Below are 25,557 nucleotides of genomic sequence, written 5' to 3'. Positions count from 1 at the left end.
CTGAAGAAAGACAACTAGTGACAACAACATGTTATGGACTGTATTTTAATGACTTGTCGTGCCAGCACTGACAAATAGTGTTAATATAATTTAGGAGTTCCAGAGGGGTAGCCGTGTTCATTGTTTTGCTAGAAACAGACTGAGTCCTGTGGCACCTTAAAGACTAACAAATGAATCTGGGCATAAGCTTTCATGGGCAGAAACCCACTTTGTCAGATGCATGAAGTGGGTTTCTGCCCACAAAAGCTTATGCCCAAATATATTTGTTAGTCTTTAAGGTGCCACAGGACTCTTGTTTTAATATAATTTATATTTCTTCATCTTTGTGAAATGTCCAAAGCCACATTTATGAACCAAAAAGAGTTGTATATGCAATTTAGTGTCTTGTTTTAATCTACAAAATCATTTACTTCATCTTCCACCTCCCCAAACCCTATTTGCCAGACCTGAGGGTAGATTTTTTAAAGACACAAATGGCGGTTAGGCACCTAAGAAAATCCAGCCCCCTTATAACCAACTCGGGAGAAATATCAGCATATGTGTTTGCCAACAAAGGAAGTGACAGTTTGGTTTCTTTCTTTAGCTATAGTGCGAGTGTATTTGAGTTGTGGACTTCTGTGATCAATATTTTCCCTATTTGACCAAAACAATAGCATATTTTGTAATACTGCTGTCCAAGGACTGCATAAGGACAGCATTTCATATTTGACTCAAACTCTTAATAGCTCTGTATGCTTTCCTTGGTAAAGGCCCAACTTTAATACTTGTATTATTATAGTGCCTAGGAACACTCATCCTGGATCAGGACCCCTTTGTGACAGAGTGCTGTACAAATACACAAGACTGTTGAGTTTAACGGGTCACCATTAACTTGCAAACCATATTTCTATGCAAAATATTTCTCACCACCACCCAAGATTACTGTAACTAAAGGTTAGTGAAAAATACTTCCCTACTTCCATTTGTCAGCACTTTATACTTGTGACAGTCAATTTCACAGTTATGTTGATGGTCAATCTCATTTTGTCTCCTGTACCAGCTGTCTAACATGACTGCTTTCAGGTCCACCTACTCTTCCTTCTCAAAAGATCTTTATAACTATTTGCAGGGGAGAAGAAAACTTTCATAAATTTGTTTTGTTTTTTTAAACCCTTTTGAGAAAAACTACACACACTATTTGAAAGGTGCTCTGTCAGGAAGAATTTTTTTTTTTAAATTGAGACACAGATTGACCACAACTTTTAAACATATACCCTGTCTTCCATTTTGTGAGCCAACTACAATTTTGGCCAATAATTGGCAAATCTGTTTACAATCTCAGCAAAGATTTAATGGCTTTTGACGGGTTTTATTCTAAGCCACTTACCAGCCTTTTTGGCAACACATTAGTGAGGTATGTTTCAATCCATGTGGGTATCATACAGTCACATGGATTTAGGTCAAGGACAAGCAAAATTGCCTCCCCAACTCTTCAGTCCCACACACTTTTAAAAATAGTTAACAGAAGTTATAATGCATAAACAATACTGTGACACACAAATATTCATAATGGATTCCAGCTGCACACTATAGTTCTGCGGTATATAAACTATAGCATTGCAAGTGGTAGTACCGCTTGAAAACCTAGTAATCTGGTCTACAGATCAGCTGTGGAAATGAATAGAGAAAGGATATCAGTGAAACAGAGCAATCACTTGGGCAATACAGAACCAAGGGGGGAAATTTCACAATGAGGCACGTACAAATAATTCACTTTTGCCAGAAGATTTTTGTTTTCCCTTGGCTATTCGTTGCAGATTCATTTTAACAGGCATCTTCTCCCACTTTAGATTCTTCTTTTCCTTGATCATGCAGTATACAACTAACCTGTTGTTGTGACATCAATACCATCTCCCTGGAAGACAACTGCAGTTGTCTAGATTCAAAGTTATAACTGCACTGCAGAGTTAAATGAGAGGAAAAGGTGGCGCTGAGAGAGAGAAAGCTAATGTCCGTACAGAATTATCATTAAAAAAGTGAAAATAAAAGAAGCCTCAAAATGTGGGCTCTTAAAAAACTCCCACTCATTAGCTTCTTACTTTTGATATTCACAATAGCGACAAGATACTCCGTCTCTCTGCATAGATTCTTCAGTTACAAGATAGCCTAGCCCCGTGCCGTGCCACATACACACTTCCCCCACCTTATAGCTCCAAAATAAGCTGGTCCTCCAAATAAGATAGGTCCTTACTATTTGAGAAAAAAGATTCTTTCCTGAGCTAATGGTAGAAGTTAATGCCTTATCTTCTCTATGGGCCAGTACTTGAGAACAATATTACTCACAAGTACTAGATTACTCATTCACTAGGTGCTCAAATACAACGAGTTTTGATGTTTTTTTTAAACCTGTGGCTGAGAAATGTGATCTCTTAGAGCTACATCTGTGGCCTTAAGCAAATAATTTAGAGCCAGATACTGCAACCACTACTCATGCAGAATAGTCTCACTCATGTTGTGAAGGAATGTACTAGCCCTTTCAGGGACAGGCTGGAGCCTACAACTGACCACCTGGGTGTAATCAAAAGAGGACTATTTAAACAGGAAGAGGAAGCTGAGCAACAGGGAGTGATGCAGGTATGCCAGGAAGGAGTTCTCAGGGTGAAGCCGGTAAGACTAGAGAAGGTATGAGAAACCGTTCAGGTTACAAGAGACAGTAATCTCTCTTTTTGGCTCCAGGCTAGCCTGACAAGTGCCGAGACTGTGTTTGGGAGCTCTGAAGCAGGATCCTGAGGTGAGGCCCTTCTTAACAGTTTGTTGTAATTGCTCCTTCCATGAAGCCTTAGTAAAGGAGACATACTACTTGGTTAGTCTGTGTTGGATTCTCCTTGCCCAGTCTGTTTAAAGTGAATTTAATGATGCCCAAACAGGAAAAGCAAGGCAGGGCTCACCCATGCTACCACACTGGCCTTAAAGTGGCACCAGGATGGCCCACACATTTACATATGTAAGTTGATTCATTGAAGTCAGTGTGGCCACTCACATAAATAAGTGCTACTCAAGTAACAGCTGAAGAATCAGACTTAACTCTTCAGTTTTACCATCTGCAAAGTGGAGGAATTAATATTTGTAAAGAACTTTCAATAAACTACTCTAAGGGCTATCAATAGAATGATAAAGTTCATACATGCAGTGACCCCTATTTCAAAAAAAATGCCTGTTAAGAATGGAGTAATTTAGGTTTGAGAAATTTACCAAATATTTACAAGCCAGATGACTAAACCCACTAGTCAGAGAAATTCAGATGAAGGTGGTGGGAGGGTGCTGGGACTCATACTGAATACTGGTCCTGGGCCCTGCTTTTTCCTTCCACTCCAGAGCCTCCTCACTATCAAAAGAAATAAGGGTCTCTGATAAGCTTCACTTATGATCATAGGGCTCTGAAGAGCAGTAGTGAAACTGACTACCATTGTTAATTTCATGCTACTACTGCTAAAAAGAGTTAAAGAGCACCAAGGGAATTACAGCTCCATCTGTGGACTCCAGATCCACATTTAACAGGTGATATTCCCAACCATAAACAGTAGAAACTTTCATTTAAAAAAAACAAACAAAAAAAACCCCCAAGTTTTAATTTGCAAAATTGATGGCTTAGGCCTCCAGACCTATCAGGGAAAGCTTCCCATTCATCAATACTGTATGTGGATTTCTCAAGCCCTTCTTAATGAATGCCAAGAACAATATTTTCTAAGAAAATAAAGTCACAATTTAAAACTTCTTTTAACTTCCTCAAAAGTTAGCAAGATTTTCACTACAGAACATAAAAAAAAAGAGTTAATGCAAGTACTGCTATACTTATAATTATGGTGCCCCTATAATACAGGTTCATTCCACTCCATTATTTAAAGCCAAAAGACCAAACACCACTAGATACAGTCTCAATCTTTCAACAGCATACAACTAAGGAAAGATTAAGGTAGAAGTTGTCTCAACTCAGACCTCTATTCAAAGGTGTCTCTCACTTTTAAAGACAGTATTTGACACTACTGTAGTACCTTTCATTAGATGTTCTCAAAGCAGGTAACAGCCAACAACATTCACAACACTCATTTTACAGGAAGGTAAGTGACTTGTGAGGTGAGAATTAAAAAAACAAAAAAAACACCCGAATCCCAGGCCCGTTTTCTAGCCACTAGACTGAGCTTCTCCCCAGTGCTTAATTCCTACTATTCATTTTTAGTAGAAGCTACAAATTCTTTAAAGGAACCTTCAAACTGGAATTATTAGTTATTTGTATTGTGGTAATGCTTAGGAGCCCTAATCATCAACTAAGACTACCGTCCCTCCCAATGTGCTAGGTGCTGTACAACAGAACAAAAATAGTAGTACAAATATACCAACACCACTTAGATCATACACTTCTCATCAGTAGATTTCAAAGTGCTTTAGAAAGGATGCAAGTATTGTTATCCCCATTTTACAGACTGGAAAACTGAGGCACAGAGAGGGAACGAGTCCAAAGTCATCCAGCAAGCCAGTGGCAGAGGTGGGAACAGAATCTGGGTCTATTGAGTCTCACTCTACTGCCCTATCCATTACATAAAGTTGTCTCCCTGCTCCAAGGTGCTCATGTAATGACACATTTTATGTACAATATGAAGGCAAATTAAGAATAAGGGCATTTCTTACATTTTTCCATATTTTGACTAAATGAGTAAAACATGAGCAAAAAATGAACTAACACTGACTTGTGCACAACAGAGCTTGATTGCTTGCTCATTTGTGTTCACTTGCCTTCTGAACTGTACATGTTTCTCCCTATCATTTTCCACTTACAGCAGTGAACAACAAGGCTCTAGCAGAACACAATCAGGATCCCAGCAAAATCCTCCCCTCATTTGTTTTTTTGGGTATTCCGTTTAGTTTGGAAATGAAGGTAGGGACAGGCATAGATCAAAAATTTGGTTCCAACTAAGAAAGAAGCAGTCTGCTGCTTTAAAAAAAAAAAAAAAGCCACACACACAACCCATTACAAAACTCTCCACTATTGAACTGTAGGATTTTGTTGTATAACAGCATCCACATCCTAATCTAGACAATGTTTTAGTACTACTGTACAGCCTTCTCTTCCAGCCTCACACAACTCCTCACCTCCCTCCCCTTCCATGCCAAACAACCTCACTCTACTCCTTCAAATTCCTTCTCAAAATTTGCTTTTGGTTAGCTTTCTGTTCAATCCCACACAGTCATTTCCATTCCAATCATTTACAGTAATCTTGCTCCATGAAAAAAGTTATACAACCTCCCCCCTGTAAAATAATTCTCTCTCAAGAATAGTCCCGTCCCTTAAGCAATTCACACTCACCATGATCTGTTATTCAGCATGTTAACTGTAATTTATATTGTAAACATACTTTAGACAAAGCAGTGTTTTCTTACTTCTGTAAGAATTCCACACATACTTAATGTTGTAAAAATAAAAGTCTGCTGAAGGCTCCTCTTCACACAAGTTAAAATGGATCAGAATCACACTATTCCCAAGCTTTCAGTAGCGGATGACTGTACAGAAAAATTGAGACATTGCTGAGAAGCACTATTTAAATTAACTCCATATGGACAGTCTAATCAGATTTCAAATGCATGAATCAGTACTTTGAGAACATTTGAACTATTTTATGAGGTCATCAATTCAGGAATTTTGAAGCCAGCCTACATAATAAATTAACAGAAGGAAATGCAGTATGTCCTATCATGTCAGAACCAAAGTGCTCATAAAGCAAATTTATAAGATTTGGAACTTGGATTTTTATCTTTCAGTCTTTCCAAACAGCAAAAGAAGTCTCATGAAATTACAAAAATATATCAGAGAACTCGACTCCTAAATCCTTTAGAAATATTTAAGCTGTTGGTTTCAGCAGCATCATTTTTAGCAAAAATCTCATCACGTAGCTGAAGTGAATATTGTTAGTTGAACCCTAACTTTTAAAAACAAAGATTTTTCAAGTTAATATTGATAGAAGTGTATTCAATGGATTTAAAAAAAATTAGAATAAGCAATTCAAACCACTGCCGTATGGTACTAGGGAATGAGAACCAAATAGAAACTGATTAGTCTATTTTCATTGTTCAGATTGAATGAAGTGTAGCATAAATGGTGCAAGGTGTTTTTTTCCCCACCCAATTTTAATAAATTGAATGGATACAGTGAACTTTAAATCTAGCAAATTTCCTAAAGCAAGTAGTCAATTAGAATGTACTAAAACTCTTTTGTAAAACTAAAATTTGGCATAGGGATTCAGATCACATTGTCTTATTTTGCATGGTATTTTTCTCCACTCTGTTGCTAATCAGGGCTTAAATGTCTAAGTGGGAAAAAACTTTTGTGCTGCCAAATGCACAAAATAAAATGAAAAAAGAAAAAAAAAAAAAACCACCTTGATTTTTTTCCCCTGTAGTCTCAGTTATGATCTTAGTTGTTACTTATACCAAAAGTAAGTAAAAAATTCACACAGAACTCCGTTTTGTTTTTTTAGGTTTATCGTCCCTTTAGGGTACTCTTAGCAAAAACAAAAACAAAAAATTAAGTGAATTTTAACTTTGCAGTGTCTTTTTAAAAGTTTAGTAGGGTTAAAAGTAGTGTCCATAAATTTCATTTGCACACTGGATTTAATGTTTAAAAAAAGATTAACACACATATTGAGTTAAAAATTCTAAACAGATTCTCTTTTTAAATATACTCTTAATAAAAAGTTACCTGTTTTTCTTCCTCTGGCATATTTTTTTCCAGTTCCAATAAATATTCTTCATCTAATTCTGTCTGCTTCCCTGAGGGATCCTCACTGTTGTATAGCTTCTCCTGTTCCATTCCTGGCTCCTTTGCCTCAAAGGAGTCATTACAGTCATGAAAGCATTCATTTGCTGCTTCAGCCTCTTTGGAGGACTGAACGTCTCCCCGGTCCAGGCTTCTTGGAAGATGTGCATCTTTGGAGCCAGCTGTCAAAGGACTGGCACTCTCTGATGACTTCTGATCAGAAAGCTTTAAGCCATGGAGCAATTCTTCAGGTGGACTGGATTCTTCAGTCTCTTCCATCCTGGGATTTCCTGAAGGGTTAAGCTTTCGAAAATAAGGGAGAAATAAGTACTTAAGTATAGAGCACTTTCAGTCAATTCTTCAAAGTACTTCACAAATTTCAGTTTACCCTCACACTGACAATCTCGGAGGTAAACGTTTCCCCATTTTAGACAGGCAGCTGATGCATAGCACTTAAATGACTTTGACTTGTCCAACTCAATCCTGTGAAATTACACACGTGAACCACTGTACTCCTAGGAGGGCTACTACTGGATTCTATATGACTACTCCCACAAGTAAAGTTAATCCTGTGCATAAATCTTCACAGGACTGGGCCCTACCTCCTCATTGCATTGCCACAACTCCCTTGCACACAGAGCAGTCACTCGCCCCTCCTCTCTCTCACACGGCATCACCGTCTTCCTGGATGCTTGCCAAGCCCCAAGACAGCATCGCCACACACGCCCCACCCAAGCCAGGCTCCCCCCAATTCTCCCGTGCTACTTCGCAGAGCATCCCCCAACCACCCAGTCTCGATTCTCGTTACCTTACCCACCCTACGTTCATACAGACCCTCTGGTGCAGCAGCCCCATACTTGCCCCCCCAGCTTCTCCCTATCCCGAGCCCCAGGATCCCCCAAGGCAGAATCCCCCCACACTTGCCCCGAACCCAGGCTCGCCCGCCACACAGCCTCCGGGCGGGAGACACCTCCAGCTGCCACCCCCCACAGCTGGGCAGGGGGGATGCCCCCAGCAGCAGCAGCCACCTGCCCCGGGCCGCCTTCTCCCTGCGCCCCCACCAGGCTGCTCAGCAAGGACCTGCTCCGCTTCCACTTCTCCTCCACTGCCCAGTACCGGCGGCGTCCCCTCTGACCTCTCCCCTGCCGCAGTCCAATCACTTCCTGCCTCTCCCGGCCAATGGGAACCCAAGGAGCGGGGATTGCTGGGAATTGGAGTCTTGTGATGATTTATGACGTAACAGTAGCTTCCGCTAACGGGGGATATTCCGTAAACATCGTCGGGCGAGTAGGAGGGAGGGGTCCCTGCTATCTTGGGGGCGGGGTACGGTAGGGGACTAGGACTTCTTGACGTCACCCACTTTAGACGTTCCCGCTGGTGACAAGCTAAGGGATGGCATCTGAGGCTGTCCGTACCCAATGGCTCGAGGGCGCCGCCATCTTGGATTAGGGCAGGGGGTGGCCATCTTGTGTTACGGCAAAACAGGGACGCACGTGCCGCTGCAGGACAAGTGACAGTCGTGTGCAGGCTGCCTTGGCGGCGTCCTCTGCCCTTTTCTTACCCCCCCCTTGTCATCTCTCAGGCAGGCAGTTAGCCGCCAGTAACTAGGGTTGTCAAGTAGACAGAGTGATGCCTAGGGGTGGCAACTCCCCCCGTCTTCAAATATCCTGAATAAGGGCACGTAGCCAGTCACCCCGCCCCCAGCTCACATTATTAATGCATTTTAGTTTGTTTAGTTTGCCTCCTGGTTTTTGAACCTTTAGGATACACTCAGATCAGGCTTTCAAACATTTCTGCGTCACCACATGGACCAGGAACTTACATACTCCCCCTAAAGGGCAAGCCGAGATTCTCACACAATAACATGACTCCAGGAGCTGTGGCTTTAAAACACTGACTATCACAACCTGTATAAAATCATGAGAGCTGGCAACACAGATCATAGAATGTGAGATTCAGTAAAGAAACATTAGCTAGAGATTACAGAATAAATCGAGGTAAAGGAATGAGAGAGAGAGAGAGAGAGAGAGAGGAGTCAGTTAGGTTAGACAGATCACTAGCAACAGCTGGTGAAAAATTTTCACCTATTTAAAATGTAAATGTAATTGTTTCACACAAATGTCAAATGTTTTTGGGATAGCTTTATCAGGGAGATGAATGACAAGGATCAGGATACAAATGTGTAATAGTGAATAGAAAAGACATGGTAGAGTGGGAGCTTCTGTGTCTCAACATCAGAAAAAGGGACATTCAATGAAATTAAAAGATGGCAAATTTAGAATAAATACAAAGAAATAATTCTACATTTTAATTACACATTGTGTGAAGAAAAAAAAAAAACTTCGGCACAGGATGTTGAGACCAAAAACCTAGCAAGATTCAAAATGAGACTGGACATTTTTGTGGATAACATGAATATCCACTGTTATAGTAGTTAATGCTAACAAAAATTTTGGAAGGAATATTAAACCACCTACCTCAGAGTTTAAACCACTCTCCACCTGGGATTAGGAGTTTTCTTGCACTTTCCTCTGAAGCATCTGGTCAGAGACAATATACTGGATGAAATGAACCATGAGTCTGAGCCAGTCTGGCAATTGCTATGTTCCTATTATTTTTCTATTGCTTGGAAAATGTGTGACATTTAAAGTGACATTTATTCCAGAATAGTGGCCACACAGGGAGCTATTGTGGAATAGCTTATTTTTAAAGCAGACTATCCCCTAGTTAGTTCACTAGGTGGGATTCGAGAGACCTCGGTTCAATTCCGTGCTCTGCCTCAAACTGTGTGATCTTGGGCAAGTTACTTAGCCTCTCTATGCCTCTGTTCCTCATCTGTAAAATTGGGGTAAATTGTACTACTTCATCTCCCAGGGCTCTTGTGAAGATAAATACTAAAGTTTACAAGGATGATAGGGGTCATATAATTACTATTGAAAGATTCTGGCCTATTTCCCTTTGTACACAAGCCCTTAGGCTATTCAATCATGTTTAAACACAAGATGGTTGCAGCCAAACTGATTCTTGTTACTGTTTGGCTGGCTGATATCACGGCAGTTTTTTTAAATCACAAGTCTTGCAATTTGTTTTCTTCTTACAGCCCCAGTTCCTGGAGTCATGTCATTATGGGGAATCTTGGCTTTCATTTAAAAAAAAAAAAAAAAAGTTTCCAGTCTTCATAGTAGCAGAGAAAAGCTGGAAAACATGAATTCTAAAGGCTAAAAACCCAGAACATAGATAAGACCACAAGTGTATTATTTTTTAAAATAATTTTTAAGCCAATGCCATGGTTTTTGTAGGCCTCACTTCCTGAATGCTGGGTTTTGGCTATATTGTTTATTGATGAGGTCACACTGTGCTTTAATAGTGTTAAAAGTTATGGTAATGGCTTTCCCCTCCACCTGCCGGTTGGGTTACAGGTGGGTTTGATTTGCCAAAAACCAGAAGGATGGTAAGGGAAAAAAAGTGTCTTTTTGGGAAATGGTGCTACCTGTTGCCACCCTTAGGGGAGGCAGATACTGTTGCTGTTTAATAGAGCCACCTTCATTAAAGTGCACTTTTTCTGTGGACAGTGTCATCTTGCCTTATTAATTCAGCTACCCCCTCATGCTATACTCTGAAACTAGGTTTTACTGGGATGGAAGACAACTGGCAAAGGAAAGCTGGCCGCATGGCAAAGTGTGGGCTGTTCTGGGGTGGCGAGGTGGTATGACATTATCACAGTGCCTGATGAAATTGCACCTCTCACCCCTTCATGGCCTCTTTAAGGGCACCCCACTTAGCTCTCAGGACTCTAGTTATCAACTTTTCTGGAGGACAGGTGTGGGGATTCCACACTCCACTTTCTCCTGAGTGAGGATTTAGGCTACAGATTCCTGCAGTTCACTGTGATTATCTCAGCAAGTCTGATGTTAGTTTAGCACCAAGAGTCCTGTTCTCTCAGACAATGACAGGGTTAACCAGTGCCCATCTAGCCTTCATAAAGCAAAGTATTATTTATTCAGAACAAAAACATTAGGGGACAGCATCTTGAAAAACTTCTATGCATGTCTGCCTTACCAAGTGTCACCCATCTTCTACATGAAGTCCAGGTTATTGTCAAAGTACTTCAGGTCCTTTTACAGGGCCTGTCCCTCTGGGTCCCAGTCTCAGATCAGTTCTTGTTCTGGTGAGAATAGCCTCTCTCCCTAGGGCTGAGTGATCAGTTTATATATTTTTCAGTTTTGTTTGTCAGTCCTCTTGAAACAGGTCAAATGTGGATATGCAATTTCCCCTGGGAAATCGCTCCAGACGGGCCTAGGTATTTGCATTATCCTCCTTCACACCAGTCATTTTAGTGCCTGCAGAAAACCCTGCAACTTCCCCATTGAGTCAGGAATACAATCCCTATTCCACAAAAATATATATAGCATTTATAAAGTGGATACAGTAGTCTTTGACTACACCGTGTGTTCATAGTAGCTGTCACAATGAGACTGGAAGACAGGAATGTGACATCTACTGTTTCCCCTTATCCACAAATCTCGTTACCCTGACAAAGAAGGATATTGGGTTGTTTGACATGATTTGTTCTTCACAAATTCATGTGGACTGTTACTTATCTTCTAGGTGCTTACAAATTGATTGTTTGCTTATTTTCTCCATTATCTTTCCAGGTATTAAAATTAAGATAACTATAATTCCTTGGGTTGTCTTCTTTCTCCTTAGGTATAAAAAGGGGAATAAACTTTGAGTGAATTGATGGGTCACTTGACCCTGTGATCAAATATTGCTGTCATACAGCAGGGAATTAGGAATCCAGTGACAGACAGAAGCATCTTTTAAGAAATGGTTCTGGAGATTCTCTCTTTTCGATGTTGGGTGAAGACGACCTCCCCCAGAAAGGAATGGTCAGATGTTTGCAAAGTATCATTTCCTAAGCACACACAAATTAATTGATAATTAGAGTAAAGGTATGGATTTTTCTCAACTGAAAGAGACTTGAGACATCTACTGTTTGTAAATAAGCCTAGTTCAAAAGGCTAGTGCAAGAGCACTAGAGTAAAAGGCAACATTTGCCATGAGCATGGCAGCAAAAGTCTTTCATGACATGCTCCTTGCCTGAGATGATGCAATTCTCCAATAAAGATTGAACTTCTTTGTACAGTTCTTTATTCCAGTTGCTCTGATATTAAACATTTCTGAGCCATATAGCTTTTTGCTTTTTTGCTTCACGAATGATACAACTATATTACAGTAAAAATGCTTTTGTGGTGCTAGAATGTGATTGTTAACTGCTTGGAATTAACATTGCACAGAGGCTCTCCTAAGGAATATATTATACAGCACCAAGGAAGAGCCACCAGTCCAGCAGACAACATGTTTAGAGACGAGCCACCGGTCAGTAACTTCCTCAGAACGAGGTAAGAAACTAGTAAGTAGGAAAACCCTGTTGGTTTGTAATGAGACTTTTAGCTCTTTTTTCTGTATCACTCTAAAAATCAGAGCTTGATAACATATTCCTTTTCTAGCATCTCCATAACACAATAAGTGCATTGAATAAGGACCTAGTCCCATCACCAGTGCACAGCCCACGCTGCCAACCTGTGTGAAGGGGAGATTTTTGAGGCTGAGAGGAAAAGAATCATCTCCCCCAGCTCAGGGAGCTGCTTTGCACCTTCTACTGCAGTCAACTGAGGCTGCAATTGTTCCCACAGGTCCGGTACTCCTGCATTGTGCATGCATATGGAACAACAGGTGGGATCTGCATAATCACAGATCCTCTCTGGTCTCAGCCCAGCACCTCCACCACCCCTAAACACTGCAAGCCAGCACACAAGAAGCCCCCATGCAGGAACCTAAATTTTTTTCCTCCTCCAACTTACTCCAAATGGTGAATCCGCATCAGTACTGCTGGGGCTGGGCTCTCCCTGGGGGGAAGAACACCTCAAGAGAGGCAAAGTTTGCCTATTACTATTAGCATATATAATTGCATTGTTTGTATCTACTTACAGTTGCTCATATCAGACAGATGCAGATCTTGCTCACTTTTTCCTGTTTCCATTCTTCATTTCTGTGATCCACTGGAGCTTCAGTGCTGCCCTTAGAACTATGATAGCAATTTTTTTTCAAGTGCCAGAATTGCATAGGACCGGGATACACCAGCTACATAGGGACAACATTGCTGTGTTGTTTTGCACTATGTACCATACAGTCTGATCCAAAACCCACGGGAGTCAGAAGGAATCTTTTCAGGGGCTTCAATGGACTTTAGATCAGGTCCTTGGACAGCAGTGAAGTGGACAAAACTAGAATTATCCACAATTCATTATGGGAGTAGTTATGCCTTGTAGTTAGAACATGAGTCAGTAGCCAGGAATAGAAGCCCATCATTAGAACCAAAGGCCAGATACCACAGCCAAGGGTCAGAGTAGAAATCAGGAATTGGAGCCCAGAGTCAGAACCAGGTTACCTGGAAGAAGGCCGGGAATAAGCAGATACAGGAGCTATCACAGCTATGGACAAATGGTTTGAGCAGCCAGCAAACTACTACTGGTGCTGGGCTTAAGAGCATACCTACTAGCTTGCCCAGCTAATGAGGCAGGGCAGTCCATCAGGGGTCTGGGTGGTGTAGCCCAGCTGTGCTCATTAGCTGTCAGGAGACTGTGCAGGTGCAGCTGCAGGGCCTTATTCTTGACATTAGGCAACATTTCCTTCAATTTTGCTTTGCTCCTGAATTTTAAACAAACCCAAAATCTCAAAGCAAAATTTTGCCAGATCATTAAGTTTCATCCGTTTTCAAGTCAAAGCCATGTGAAGCTCTGCATTTTGATTGCAAATTACTATGCAAAACCATAAGGCAGCCCAGGAATACGCTGACTGGATTCATGCTCACCTGGAAAGTGCATAAATGTTAGTGACCCCTTCCCCTGGCAAGTTCCAATAAAAGACAAAACCAATCAAGTTTCAGATTTTCTTGTGAACCTTTTGCACAGGTCTAGCTAAAAACCAAAACCAAAACCAAAACCAAAACAAAAACAAAAAACCCCACAAAGAGAACTTGGCCAGGGCAAGTAGCCCAGGCAGAACCTAACCTGATTGGGTTGCCAAAAGGAGGGGCTCATCACCAAGAGAAGACAGCACTATTAAAAGCAGACGGGAGATAAACTTCATTCATATTTCTAAGGGAGCTTCCCCCCCACACTATCTGAGAGGAGGCATGTCAGATTTGCCTTTCCATTTTCAGAGGCTACCAGCCTCCATGGTTAAAACATCATGGAGCATAATAACCCCTGGTAGAACTCCACTGACTTCAGAGGAGGTGATAGTTCTCTCAGTTTCCATTCTCTTTAATGGAGTTACATCAGAATCATCTAACCGCAGCACCTTCATTTTGGACCTGATCATTTGAGGGGCTGAATACCTTCTGAAAGGGGTTGGGATCTGGATTAAGGTTCAAGTAAATCTTTCCCCTGACTTCAACAGGTTTGGATCAGGCCTGAAGGGACCACAGATATCAGCGCCTTCCAAGTGCACTCTCCACCTCACAGGTTCAGGCCCCACATGAAGATTTGGAACCTAGATGAATCCTGGGTGTATCTCCTCTGACGTAGAATATAAATGCAGAATTGCTTCTAAACAGAAACTTTCATAAATTAAGTTTGTAATAAGGCCTCAGCAATTTTAACATAAAACTAAGATTCCACCTTAGGAGTCTGTTAGTGCCATTGCTGGATGTGGGTATTACACAGTGTCTGCAATACCCAGCAGTAAGCTGGCAAGAGCATTGCTAGTTACAGTGACAGCCAACTGAATGCCCAGTGCTGTCTCTTCCCTTCCTCCCCCGCCTTCTTTGGACAAGAAGAATGAATTCAGCATTCTGCACCATTCCAGCTGCAATGACTTAGCCCACAAAAATGTCTCTTTCTGCTGTTCTTCTAGTATCATCCCATAATTTATTCTGATTTACAGAAAATATTTCTGAACCCTCACACTATCCTATCAAGTGTCAGATCATTTTCAAAAGAGAGAAGCTGTGATACAAAACTAAGCCAAAAGCAATTTTGAAGAGGAGCTCAGACTCCAGCTAGAACTTCTATTGATGTGCAAAGAGCACTGGGGTCTGAGCTAGAGTGTCAGCCTTGAAAGAAAACTGCACTGATCAGAGTAATACCTTAAAAAACTCAGTCAGTATCTATGAAGTATATTTCAAAATGGGTTTTAGAAATACCTGGTGCTATTTCACTAACTGAATAACTGTAAATGGGACAGCTGGACTCAGTGGAAGATGCCATTTTATTGACACTTCCCAGCTGGAATGGGTGAAATAAATACTAAATTTTGCAATGTCACATGAATGTTGGTGCTACTCAGCTCCCAAATATATTTGCCCTCCCAGCAGCTTCCCGGAGCTAGACATTGGGGCTCCCCTCACTTTGTATTAGTATCTAGCCTGGATTCTCCTCTTCCTCCTCTGATGCACATAGTAGGGAGAGGGAGAGAAGAACAACAGGCTAATTGAGACCTTTTTCCCAATTTGCAGTTATGGGTGGAGGGATTTTCTTATTAATCCCTCCCATAGATTTAGCAAGAAGGGTGAAGATTCCCATAATTCCACTCCCCTGGACCTGCTGATGAGCTAGAGGAGGTTTATAGCCAGGGCTTGCCTGAGCACCTTGTTAGCAGAAGTGGTCTTTGGGCCCCAGGGAGGAGAAGTTTAGCTTTCATTTAAGAGAAAAGAAGTTTCTAGACCTTTACTTTGTGAAGATCCTGGAAAGCATAAATTGATCCTTAGGATTGAAACAAACAAGCTGCTGCTAAAGAGACCTAAAGATCCCTTCACACACATTCACTTTGTGACACTCCCTGGGGGTACCCAGGGTAATGAGGCACCTTGCTACCACTTGCCCTTAATGTGAGAGAGCCTTGTCTGTACCTGCCAGCGGTCAGTTCTCAGATAACCCTGGACAGAGGTAGCACAAGTACTCCAATCAGCCCCTGTGTGTTCTGCTGTCCCTCTGCAGGCAAGCAACAGGCAGATAAATGCCTGAGCCTTCTGAGTGTCCCTCTGGAAAACCCAGCCCGTGGTCCACTGGCCACATACAGAATTCACAGATTATCTACTCCCAAGGAATAATTCACATCTGCTTGCTAGTTTCACCTCAGGATCACCGCTCCACTTAACACGCAGCACTTAGATATATTTATAGAGAAAACAAGAATACATTTATTATAAAAAACCAGAGATTTCAATCATAGTGAATAAGAATATTGGAAATAAATGGTTACATATAAAATAAAAACATAACTCGCTTTCTAGATCCTAAACTTCATTCACAGGACATTCCCCTGTCTCCTACCGGACAGCTCACTCCAAGTTCTATCCCCAGTGTTTTCAACCAAGATGTCTGAGATCCTCTTTTCTTACGATCAAGCCCACTGGCATCTTGTCTTCCCATACTGAAGGGTGCCAGGATATCACTCTGCACTCCCAGATCTACCAACCAGACCTTTGATCTCTACCTGAAAACAGGGTCCCTCCCCACCACTGCTGTTTACTTCCTCCTCTTAATTTTCTTGTGAGGTCCCCACAAACTCTTCATTAGGATTTTACTTTTTATGCTAATAGATTTCTATTGTGAGACACACAATACACAATGGTTAACTAGGGAGGTAAGTCTCCCACCCTGTCTGGAGAAGTTTATCTCAAGGCATGCTGCTTTTGAGTGAGCTGCCTTTAACTTTAAGGCCTTAAGAACATAATTTCCAATATATAAACATATCTTTGTACATATTATCTGTACATACATATCACAATGATTATGGTGATCAATGTGACACAGGCTTTCATTAGAGACCTGACCTGACATTCTTTGGTGGACTAGTATGTAGACACCAGATCAACGGGCTTCATGCAGCCCTGTGCCCTCTGTCAGTTGGCATAAAGAGTCACACACTTTACATGTAAAAGGAGTCAGTAAAGTTTGAGGGGCATCCCAGGAGCATCTTATAGTCCTCCTCCAAATTGTGAAGCCAGCTTGATGCAGAGTGCTGTGATAATGGTGGAAGGGAGTCAGTAATGCTGGGAGTGAGTGGCAGCAAAAACTTATTTCCTAGGAATTCTGAGGCCAACCCAGCAACTTAACATTTTCAGCTCTTTCCAAGGCTAGCAATGAGCCAGTTGCTACTTGCCCAGGGAGCTACTACACCAGAGGGTCACTATTGTGGCCACTCTGCTTCTTCAAGAGGAATGCCCCTTCTTGGAGTGCTACTAAAAGTGCATTCTGGGTGTAACAGGCAGTCATTCCTACATGCTTTCTGGCCACTCCAGCAATGCTCAAGGAGGAGAAGGACAGATGCTGTGTTCAACCTGCTTCATCACTGTATGTGAGTCTGGCAGTCTGTCTCCCTCTTCTTGTTGGTGCCACCTGCAGCTTGAATTGTTGTTGATGGCAGATAGCCTGGAACCCCTTTGTCCCTTTGCACTCCAACCCTCTATGATAATACAGGGGAAACCCATTCCTTCTTATCCCCTCATTCTAGCCAAGGATACCCACCATCCTTGGTCCCCCACAGAAGCTAGGGGAGCTCATCAACATTCAGGGGAGAAATACACACCTCAAGAACCAAATGGAGTCTCTGTCCCCAAATGACCACTCTGCCCATCAGAGGAGACCTGTTCCCCAGCTGGCCAACCATCTCACAGCCAGAGGCCTCTCTAAACTCTCATTATGAATGTAGATGCCTGTCTTTAGGCACCCAAGTCTCATAGTGTTGGCCTTACCCTCTGTCTGTCTCATTTTCCCTGTACTATACCAATACTTATCAACCTCACAGGGCGGTTATGAATACCAATCACTTAATGTTTGGACTGTACTTAGAAAATGTGTAGACATGCTATGTACTATTAGTAGGGGCCTTAACAGGCCACCCATATCCCTGAGATTATAGAGCATCACTTGTCCGCTTTCACCTCTGAATCTTGCCCACTTCAAATGCAGCACATTTCTGCTTAAATAAGCCTGTTAGAATCCTTTGTTTAACTACATTAAGTAGAAATGTATGACAAGCTGAAGCTAATTTATATCCAAAAATGGAAACTTGGTAGGGTTTGTTTAATCTCCTCAATGCTAAGGCATTCTTCCGAGCAGTGATGTTGGTTTAACTTAACGCCTGTTGAAGAAATTGAGAACATGTGGTCCTATGCAAGTGACCAAGATGGGATAATAAGGGCCAGATTGTGGAGACCTTAATTCATACTGGTGTGCACTTACTCACTGACATATGTGGGACTCCTCCCATGAGTAAGTGCTCACAACACTCCACTGTCAATGACACCCTAAGGTGAAACAGCTTAAAATGTGAACAAACTTGGGGCGGTGGAATGGGAGGATGATGCTATTCCTCCACAAAGTGATTGTATGCTCCAACTTTTTTTCCAACATTTACCTCTCTTTTTTTTTTTTTTCTTTTCCAAAGTGGTAGCCTGCAGAGTGTGGGCTAGACTGGCATAAGCACTGAGCACTATGCAGAACACGAAAAAGTATTGATGCTCATGCTGGGCTGACTCAGTTTTTCCCACCTGATATTGAAAGAAGCATAGGAAAAATGTACTTGAAAGTATTTATTTTTGTTTGTTTCTTTTTTTAATTCCCTGCTTTAAAGGTAACCCACAAATAGAAGAAAAATGGATTTGTGCTCTCTTTACGGCATCTAAAAAGTTTTTGTAAAAAATATTTTTTCCCTCCTTCATTTTAACATTAAAAATTTCTTGTCTTCCTTGGAAGACTCTGTTGTCACTTGAGAGCTGGTGAACTTATGACATCAAAAATACAGAAAAGTGAAAGTTGTGCAGCTGGGAGGGAAGGGGAATTTTAGTGAGATTACTTAAAACACTTTTTTTCCCATTTATTTTTCTTAACAGCTGTTTTACACTAATACTTACAGTATCTGGCATTTGAGGGAAAAGGAATGCTATCTTGTTTCTTAGGTTAAGCTGTGGGAACTCACAGTATTAATCTCTGAGTCCTCTAAGAAGTTCTCCAGCAATAGCAGGGATGATCAAAGTTGACACTGCTGATGTTCTAAAATAAAAATTAATCAAAAAGCAAAAAAAAAAAAGAAAGCCTCAAATAATTTTAAAAAATTATTTGCAGACCATGTGGTTTGAAAATCTCACCCTGACTATCTAAGAGAGACTGAATACAGACGCTCAAATTATGATGTGTGAACCCCCCCAAGCTCTCAGCAGAATTAAAATATTTTTATGCTATTCTTTGAAATGTGGGTCCAGTAGGTGGCACCATTGCATATTAAATACCAGCAGCCGCAATCCCCTCATCTAGGGGGCCTGATATGCTTCCACTGAAGTCAATAACAAAACACCCACTGATTTCAAGAGTGCAGAATTGGGCCCTTAACTAGCTCAAAGAAAAGGACTGAGCTGTAGCATGACCACCCAACGCCCCCAGGTCTTCTGCTAAACTTAGCACTGTGATTTTTTTTCCTTACTGGATCCTCAAAGCGTGGAAATCAAAGCCTTCACTCATCAAGCAAAGAAAAAATAAATAATTACCATTTTCAAGAGATCATATAAAGTTCAGATTCTTTGCTAGAGTAAAATATTTGCACACTGGTCGCAGTGGAATCAAATGATTGGGCTTCCCAGCGAGTGTTTGAAAGGAAATCATGAAAGAGTGAATTAAAGCCTTTTAAATCAATATAATAAAATAGAAGTTTTACTATATCCACTTTCCAATTTTCACTGAGTAAAGGAGCAAGTTTTCTTTACATTATTAATTTCTAATGTTCGTTTCTTTTGTTTCTTCATAACTTTTTGTTGGGACTTTAGAGGAAGAGCCTGGAAATTAACAGGCAGAGGGAATGCTCTGTTTGGGCTAGGCTGACATATTTTGACACAAGAATTTTCATGAAAGGCACCAAACTTCCTCCATGCCACTCTGCTGCTTTCAGAAAAGGCCTGATCCCTTTGATACCCATTGAAGTCAGTGGAAAGCCTCCCATTCTCTTCACTGGACTTTGGATCAGGTTGAGAGGGTGTAAACGAAGGGTCTGAGCTATGTCGATTCATGTTTATCTTTGCTTTCACTATGTTTCTCACTGTCTTCTGACATAAATAAGGAATCAGCTCTGCAGCTGGTGTAAATCAGCTTAACTCCATTGAATTCAATAGAGCGATGCCAATTTACACCAGCACAGCATCTGGACCATAGTATGTGGGTCTCTTAGGATTTGCCATTAATCAACCCATTGGTCTTTTTAGAAAAATAGCTTGCCCTCACTGTGGGCAATATTTGCTATTTCAGAAAATGGTAATCTGCCCTTCCTCAAACAAACATACAAACCAACCAACCAAGAACCCTAATGTATTTAGTCCAACCATTCCCAAGTTATGGTCTGTGGATCACCTACAGGTGGCCTGCAGAGAGCTGGCTGGTCACATGGTGTTACTGCTGGGAGAAGTGGAAGAGATGGGAGAGGGAGCAAAAGTACAGAATGCGCTTGATGATCTTCTAAAAGGGAAAAGCACTTATTGGATTAAAGGCAGCTAAAATATATTGGTTCTTTATGGTGATTTTTCCCATGCAATCAGTTGCTGCAGAGATGTTAACACCATCGTGCACGGAAGGAAAGGCAGCCTGCACAACAAGGAATGGGATGGGAGGCAAACATCAGACAATCTTTCTATTCAGATGTGCCCCATGCTAAGAAAATATTTGAACACTCTGATCTAGTCAATTCTGCAATGTTGTACAGGGATGAGAGGAGGAGATGGGAGAGGGGGTAATGCCTTGTTGGCCCAAACAGGCAACCAGTTTAATCCTTTAAGCATGAGATTTGATTTCTCCCAGTATTTGAGTTTATGTTACAAAGATTGCTAGTATAGTGGCCATGAAATTATCTAGCCCTTTTAATAAAAGCCAGCCACAGTTTCTGCCTCAGTTCAATTCTGCAGCTACAAGCTCCACAGGCTGCAATAAATTCTATTTGTGTACACCCAAAAGCATTTTCAATTTGCAGAGATAGATTGTCATCCCAGTCGTGCTAGAGATCGTGCTTCTCTTTTATGTGGATTTCAGACTTGTGCCCATAATGGAACTAACAGGGAAAGCTAAGTAGCTCAGATGTGCAAATGATTGCTATGGAATTCCCCAGCTCCAGAATAAACTACCAGTGTAAAATTAACATGATGCTGATATTTCAGAAGAGAACATTAATTTGTGGATGAGTGGAAAAAATTAAAACCTCAATCACATTTTCTTTCAGCTAAAAGTTTTAATCAAACTCCACACCCAAGTGGAATGGACAGTTCCTGAGGCTGGGAGCTTTTCAAGCAAAAGTCAATAAATTACAAGCGAGCTTATATAAAATCTAGTTCTACATCCTTACAGCAAAGGCGAGAGAACATAAAAAATGCAGGCACATCTGCAAACACCACAGCTGCATAAATTGACATAATGTCCTTGCTTTAGGCTACAAAGAGATCCTGTGGTTATTACTAACCTCACCACTGCAGGTAAGCAATGTCTAAAAATACACTCACGCTAATGAATGATACATTTTTCACAAGCACATTCATCAAAATACCTGGCGAGGTTAATAGAAAACTTGATTCATACAAATAAAGTTTGAGGCAATTAATTAAATGTGGTTTAGCTGATTTATATAATTCATAAGTAGTCTTTATAGTCATCAATTCTGCGAACACATGCTTAATTTTATGCACTTGAGTAGTGTTTAAAATGAAGCATGGAGTAAATGTTTTCAGGATTGGGGCCTGAATCTTCAAAACACTCCACAAGCATTAACTAATCATCCGCACAACAGCCTTGTGAAATAAACATTCTTGTCTCCATTTTTCAAATGGGAAGCTGAGGCAGAGGTGAGAGTCAGGATTAGGGGTCAGTAAATTCCTCACTTCAAGACCTTGCTCGGAGTAGCTAAAGCACACCTCTTTCTTGTATAGAACTCTTTCTCTCTTTCTTGTAACATATTACAGTTACATATCTACCCATAGATATCAAGATGATGGGTGCCTTTCAAAGACCATACATGGCCTCAGGGGATTGATGCAAGAGTCTGTATAGAGACCAAAGGAAAGGAAAAGGCCAGAGATTTCCATCCTCACTGACAACAAAAGTCATGATTATTGTTTGTCCTGATTGCTACACTTAAACAGGGAAATTATTTCCCTGTTTCGAAGATGGGGACAGGAATGACAGATCCCTAGAGTCTCATGAGTATTTTTAGATTTATATGTATATGGAAACTTAAGAAAGTAAATAATAGCTAGAGAAAAGTTTCAGTGGTTCCGAAAATATGTGCATAGCACCAAATACACATCCCCTTCTTACATATTTATGGCATGTAGGCCGAGCAGTTGGCTACAGGGAGCTAGACTCTAGGTTCAAAACTAGCCTTGTGGTTTTGCTTTCTTATCTGAGCCTTTGGAAGTTTTCTCCCTTTCTTGACTTACTTGCTGAGTTCTCTTCTGTGTTTGCTGACATGTATTCAACTGTTGTGAGGAAAGCATAAGATAAATTAAAGAAAAAAAATATGCCTGGATAAATAAAGAAGCATGGAGAGAGTACTGGTCTTAAGCCACCATACCAAACAAGATGAAATTAAGTTTCAGGGTTAATAAACCCAGGAATCTTGGCTGCATTTCTGGAAAGTGACCCTAGAGACATGTGCTAACATCCACATGTTCCACTACAGGGTGGTGTGATTAAGATTCCCAGGAGGCGTGGCTCCTTCTGAGTATTGCCTATATGTGGCATTGGAGAGCAGACATCGTGGGGTCTATTCAATTGGTGAACTCACATAACTCTCAGTAATCTGTGTGGGCTTCAGTGGGACAATAGATACTGGAAATGTCCTATATATTCCATTACCTCACTTGATGAAGCACCTACTTTCAGTAGTGTAGACCCAGATCCTCAGAAATATGTAGGTGCCTAACTCCCACGGATTTCAGTGGAAGTTAGGTACCTAAATACTTTTGAAGATCTGGGACTTTTTCCTCCTGACGCAGGGCCATTCTCGTTCCACTTACACTGGTGTAAATCAGCCGTAAATCCATCAAATGGCATGATGTGTCCTTTTTTGTACTCACTGTGGCACGTCCACAGCATATATTTTAACTTTGGACTGAAATCTTGGCCAGCAGTAACTCCTGCTTTGAACAAACTTAATCTGGGTTGCCTTCAGTAAATCACACGCTCATCAGCATAGCCTTCTTTTTACAAAACTGGCACTGGACACCTTCCCTTAGACATAGCTCCTCCCCCTGGCAAACTGTCCACCATGTTAACTAAAGTACAAGTTGTACCATAAAAGAGAATCAAAGAACTAAATTTTGCCCTCATTTTATGTCTGTGCAACCCCACTGATGTCAATGAGAACTGTGAATGCATACGTGAGAGTGGAATTAGGCTCCGTGTCCTCCTGCTGTGCTGCTTGTGAGAGGGATAGCTCGAGGGGAGAGCAGGGAAGGAAGAGGTGCAGGAGACTGAATCTCTTTGTTCACAGGAGCTCAGAGGCAGAGCAAACACACTTAAAATTCCAGCAGCAACAACCTTGGAGTCTGGCAGCCAGTTCACAAGGAGAGGAGCCTCCTGTTCAAAGCCTTCCAGAGGCTGCCAACTCCTGTCAATGTGTCTCTCCATTCTGTTTGTCTCAGAACCTTCCCTCCATGCAAACAATACAGAGACCCTTCATAAAAGGGGTGTTTGTGTATGTGTGTGTGGGAGATAGGGGGGGTGTAATGTGAAATACTTGTCTTTGGGCTCAACCCCCCTGCCATTTCTTACCCCAGTGGTGTCCCTGGCAGGAAGTCTTGCTAAGTTACAAAGGGGTTAATCCCCAGCTGTTGTTCAGAAGAGGCCCAGGGAAGCACTCCAGCCAGAAGCTATTTAGATGCAGTTGAGTCTATTTAGGCTCACCACCTTAAAAGAAGGATGTGTTACTCTCCCTACCCCTTATTTGTGACTAGAAATCAGGGCAGCGAGCTCTGGAAAAACCAAACACAGAGGATACTCTTTATCACTTGTACTGGAGCTGGGCTGAGTTTACCGCTTATAAAATTACACGAATGGAACATGCTTTTGCCAAATTAGGTTAAGCTCTGCAGTAAAACCCAATCCAGAAATGGTGACTTGTGTTCACACCTGAGCCTCCAGTAAACCTTTTTTCTTGTCGCTCCACTCCTCAGTCTTCTCTAAACACATTTTTCTCTCTGTTAGAGTGATTCTAAAAATGGCATGATGGGCCTTCAGGGTAGTTGAGGCTTAATTACGTTCTCATCAAATTTGTTTGGTTTAAAGGCTAAAATGATCTTTCTTCCTAACTGCCAGCCTTGCAAACTCAGCCTGGATTTGAAAGTCCAATTGGATTCTCTCTGTCTTGTGCGTTGTCATCACCAGGTCTCGTGTTGTGCTTATTAGGAAACTGGCCGGAAGATTATGGGGTTCCAGTTCACAGACCCTACGAACCGGAACAACTGCCTTGGTACACTCTGTGGCTGAATACTGTGCACCGGTGTGGTCTCACAGCAGTCACACTAAACTCCCTGATACTCAACTCAATAATATCATGCACATAGTGTCAGGGATGCTCAAATCGACCCCAGTTGACTGGGTCCCAAGTCCTATCGCACATCCAGCCTCTACAGATTAGAAGACCTGCCTTGACATCTTGCTTTATTAACCATGTAAATGCAAAACACTAATGACCTGCAGAACCCACCAAAAACAAGATTACAATCCCACAACCCTCTATAGAATCTAATCAAAACCCTTACACTCAACTTCGACACTGAAGCTCAGTGAACAGCCACATGGAGCATTTTGACCACTCAAAACAAACAGCTCATCGCTGACGCTGCTGAGGAACTCCCGGGGTTTTGATTTATGTTGGAAAGACTGGTGCAGATTGAATCACATCAGGACACTTCATGAGAGATGGGGACAAACTTTCTTTAAATGGAAAATGAGGCAGACACCAGTACGTGACTTTGGTCACCAGTCACAAATGATGGAGCACATCATATCTGAATGTCCCCTTTGTTCTTTTGCCAGGGGCATGATGGACATTAACCAGCCCCCTGCTGCGGTAATGTGCTGGCTATCAAACCTAGATATCAATTTGTAATCGTTGCTACCTACCCAAGCCATACGCAAGAAGGAAACCGCCAGGCCATCTCGGCCTCATTACATCTACACAGCCCCATCATTTCCAGTGCAGTTTGGAACTAAGTGAGCAGTTCTGTTAATGGGCAAGCCAGCACAGAATCCAGCTCACTCTTTCATAGCTAGTTGGTGCTGAGCCACAGGGGCCACTACCTCAATTTTTATGTAATGTAATTTGGATGGTCATTCCCGCAGATGAAGATCTGCTCCAATAACTCTGAATGCACCCAGAAAGCATAGCGTAGAGTAAGGAAGTGCTAATTTTACATGTCACTTTTCAGACTAGCACTTCACTTTTACACTATTAATGTGCACTCCCTGCTTTATCCCTTTCCCACCCCATTTGGAAAGATAACAGAAAACTTAATTTTCCAAGAGGAAACAATGCACTACGACCCAAAGCTGCAATGGTATAATCTCATTCACTTGGATTGGTTTTACCCTCACCTCTTGCCAAAATAAGAAGCATTCTTGTGATGGATGAAAATGTTAACACCTAATGGGTTTAATGTATGTGCAGCTGACCTATAACAATATAGTATGAGCCATTACAGCTGTGTTCTTGACTGAATGGCCTTCTGC

General features: G+C 41.5%; 1 protein-coding gene across 7 annotated transcripts in view; it reads right to left on the bottom strand.

Annotated features, from left to right (window-relative positions):
• Window positions 1-13,274, bottom strand: part of TTC1 (tetratricopeptide repeat domain 1) — a 53,401-nt gene extending 40,127 nt beyond the window's left edge. Inside the window, exons 1-3 of one of the 7 annotated variants that reach the window (XM_067566605.1) lie at window positions 12,779-13,274; window positions 9,265-9,327; window positions 6,731-7,090 (exon numbers count right to left, since the gene is read on the bottom strand). In XM_067566605.1, coding sequence (XP_067422706.1) covers window positions 6,731-7,066 — 336 coding nt within the window. In that variant the 5' untranslated portion in view covers window positions 7,067-7,090; window positions 9,265-9,327; window positions 12,779-13,274. Of the gene's footprint in view, window positions 1-6,730; window positions 7,091-7,175; window positions 7,533-7,815; window positions 7,946-9,264; window positions 9,328-12,778 lie in introns of those variants that run through there. The other 6 variants (XM_067566603.1, XM_067566610.1, XM_067566608.1 and 3 more) reach the window with 6 other exon arrangements.
• Between the last annotated feature and the right edge of the window lie 12,283 nt (window positions 13,275-25,557).

Source organism: Emydura macquarii, unplaced genomic scaffold (assembly GCF_026122565.2).
Source record: "Emydura macquarii macquarii isolate MOO-44397 ecotype Brisbane River unplaced genomic scaffold, CSIRO-AGI_Emac_v2 contig_2768, whole genome shotgun sequence".
Classification (NCBI taxonomy): Eukaryota; Metazoa; Chordata; order Testudines; family Chelidae; genus Emydura; species Emydura macquarii.
This window is presented reverse-complemented; position numbering and strand designations above follow the sequence as displayed.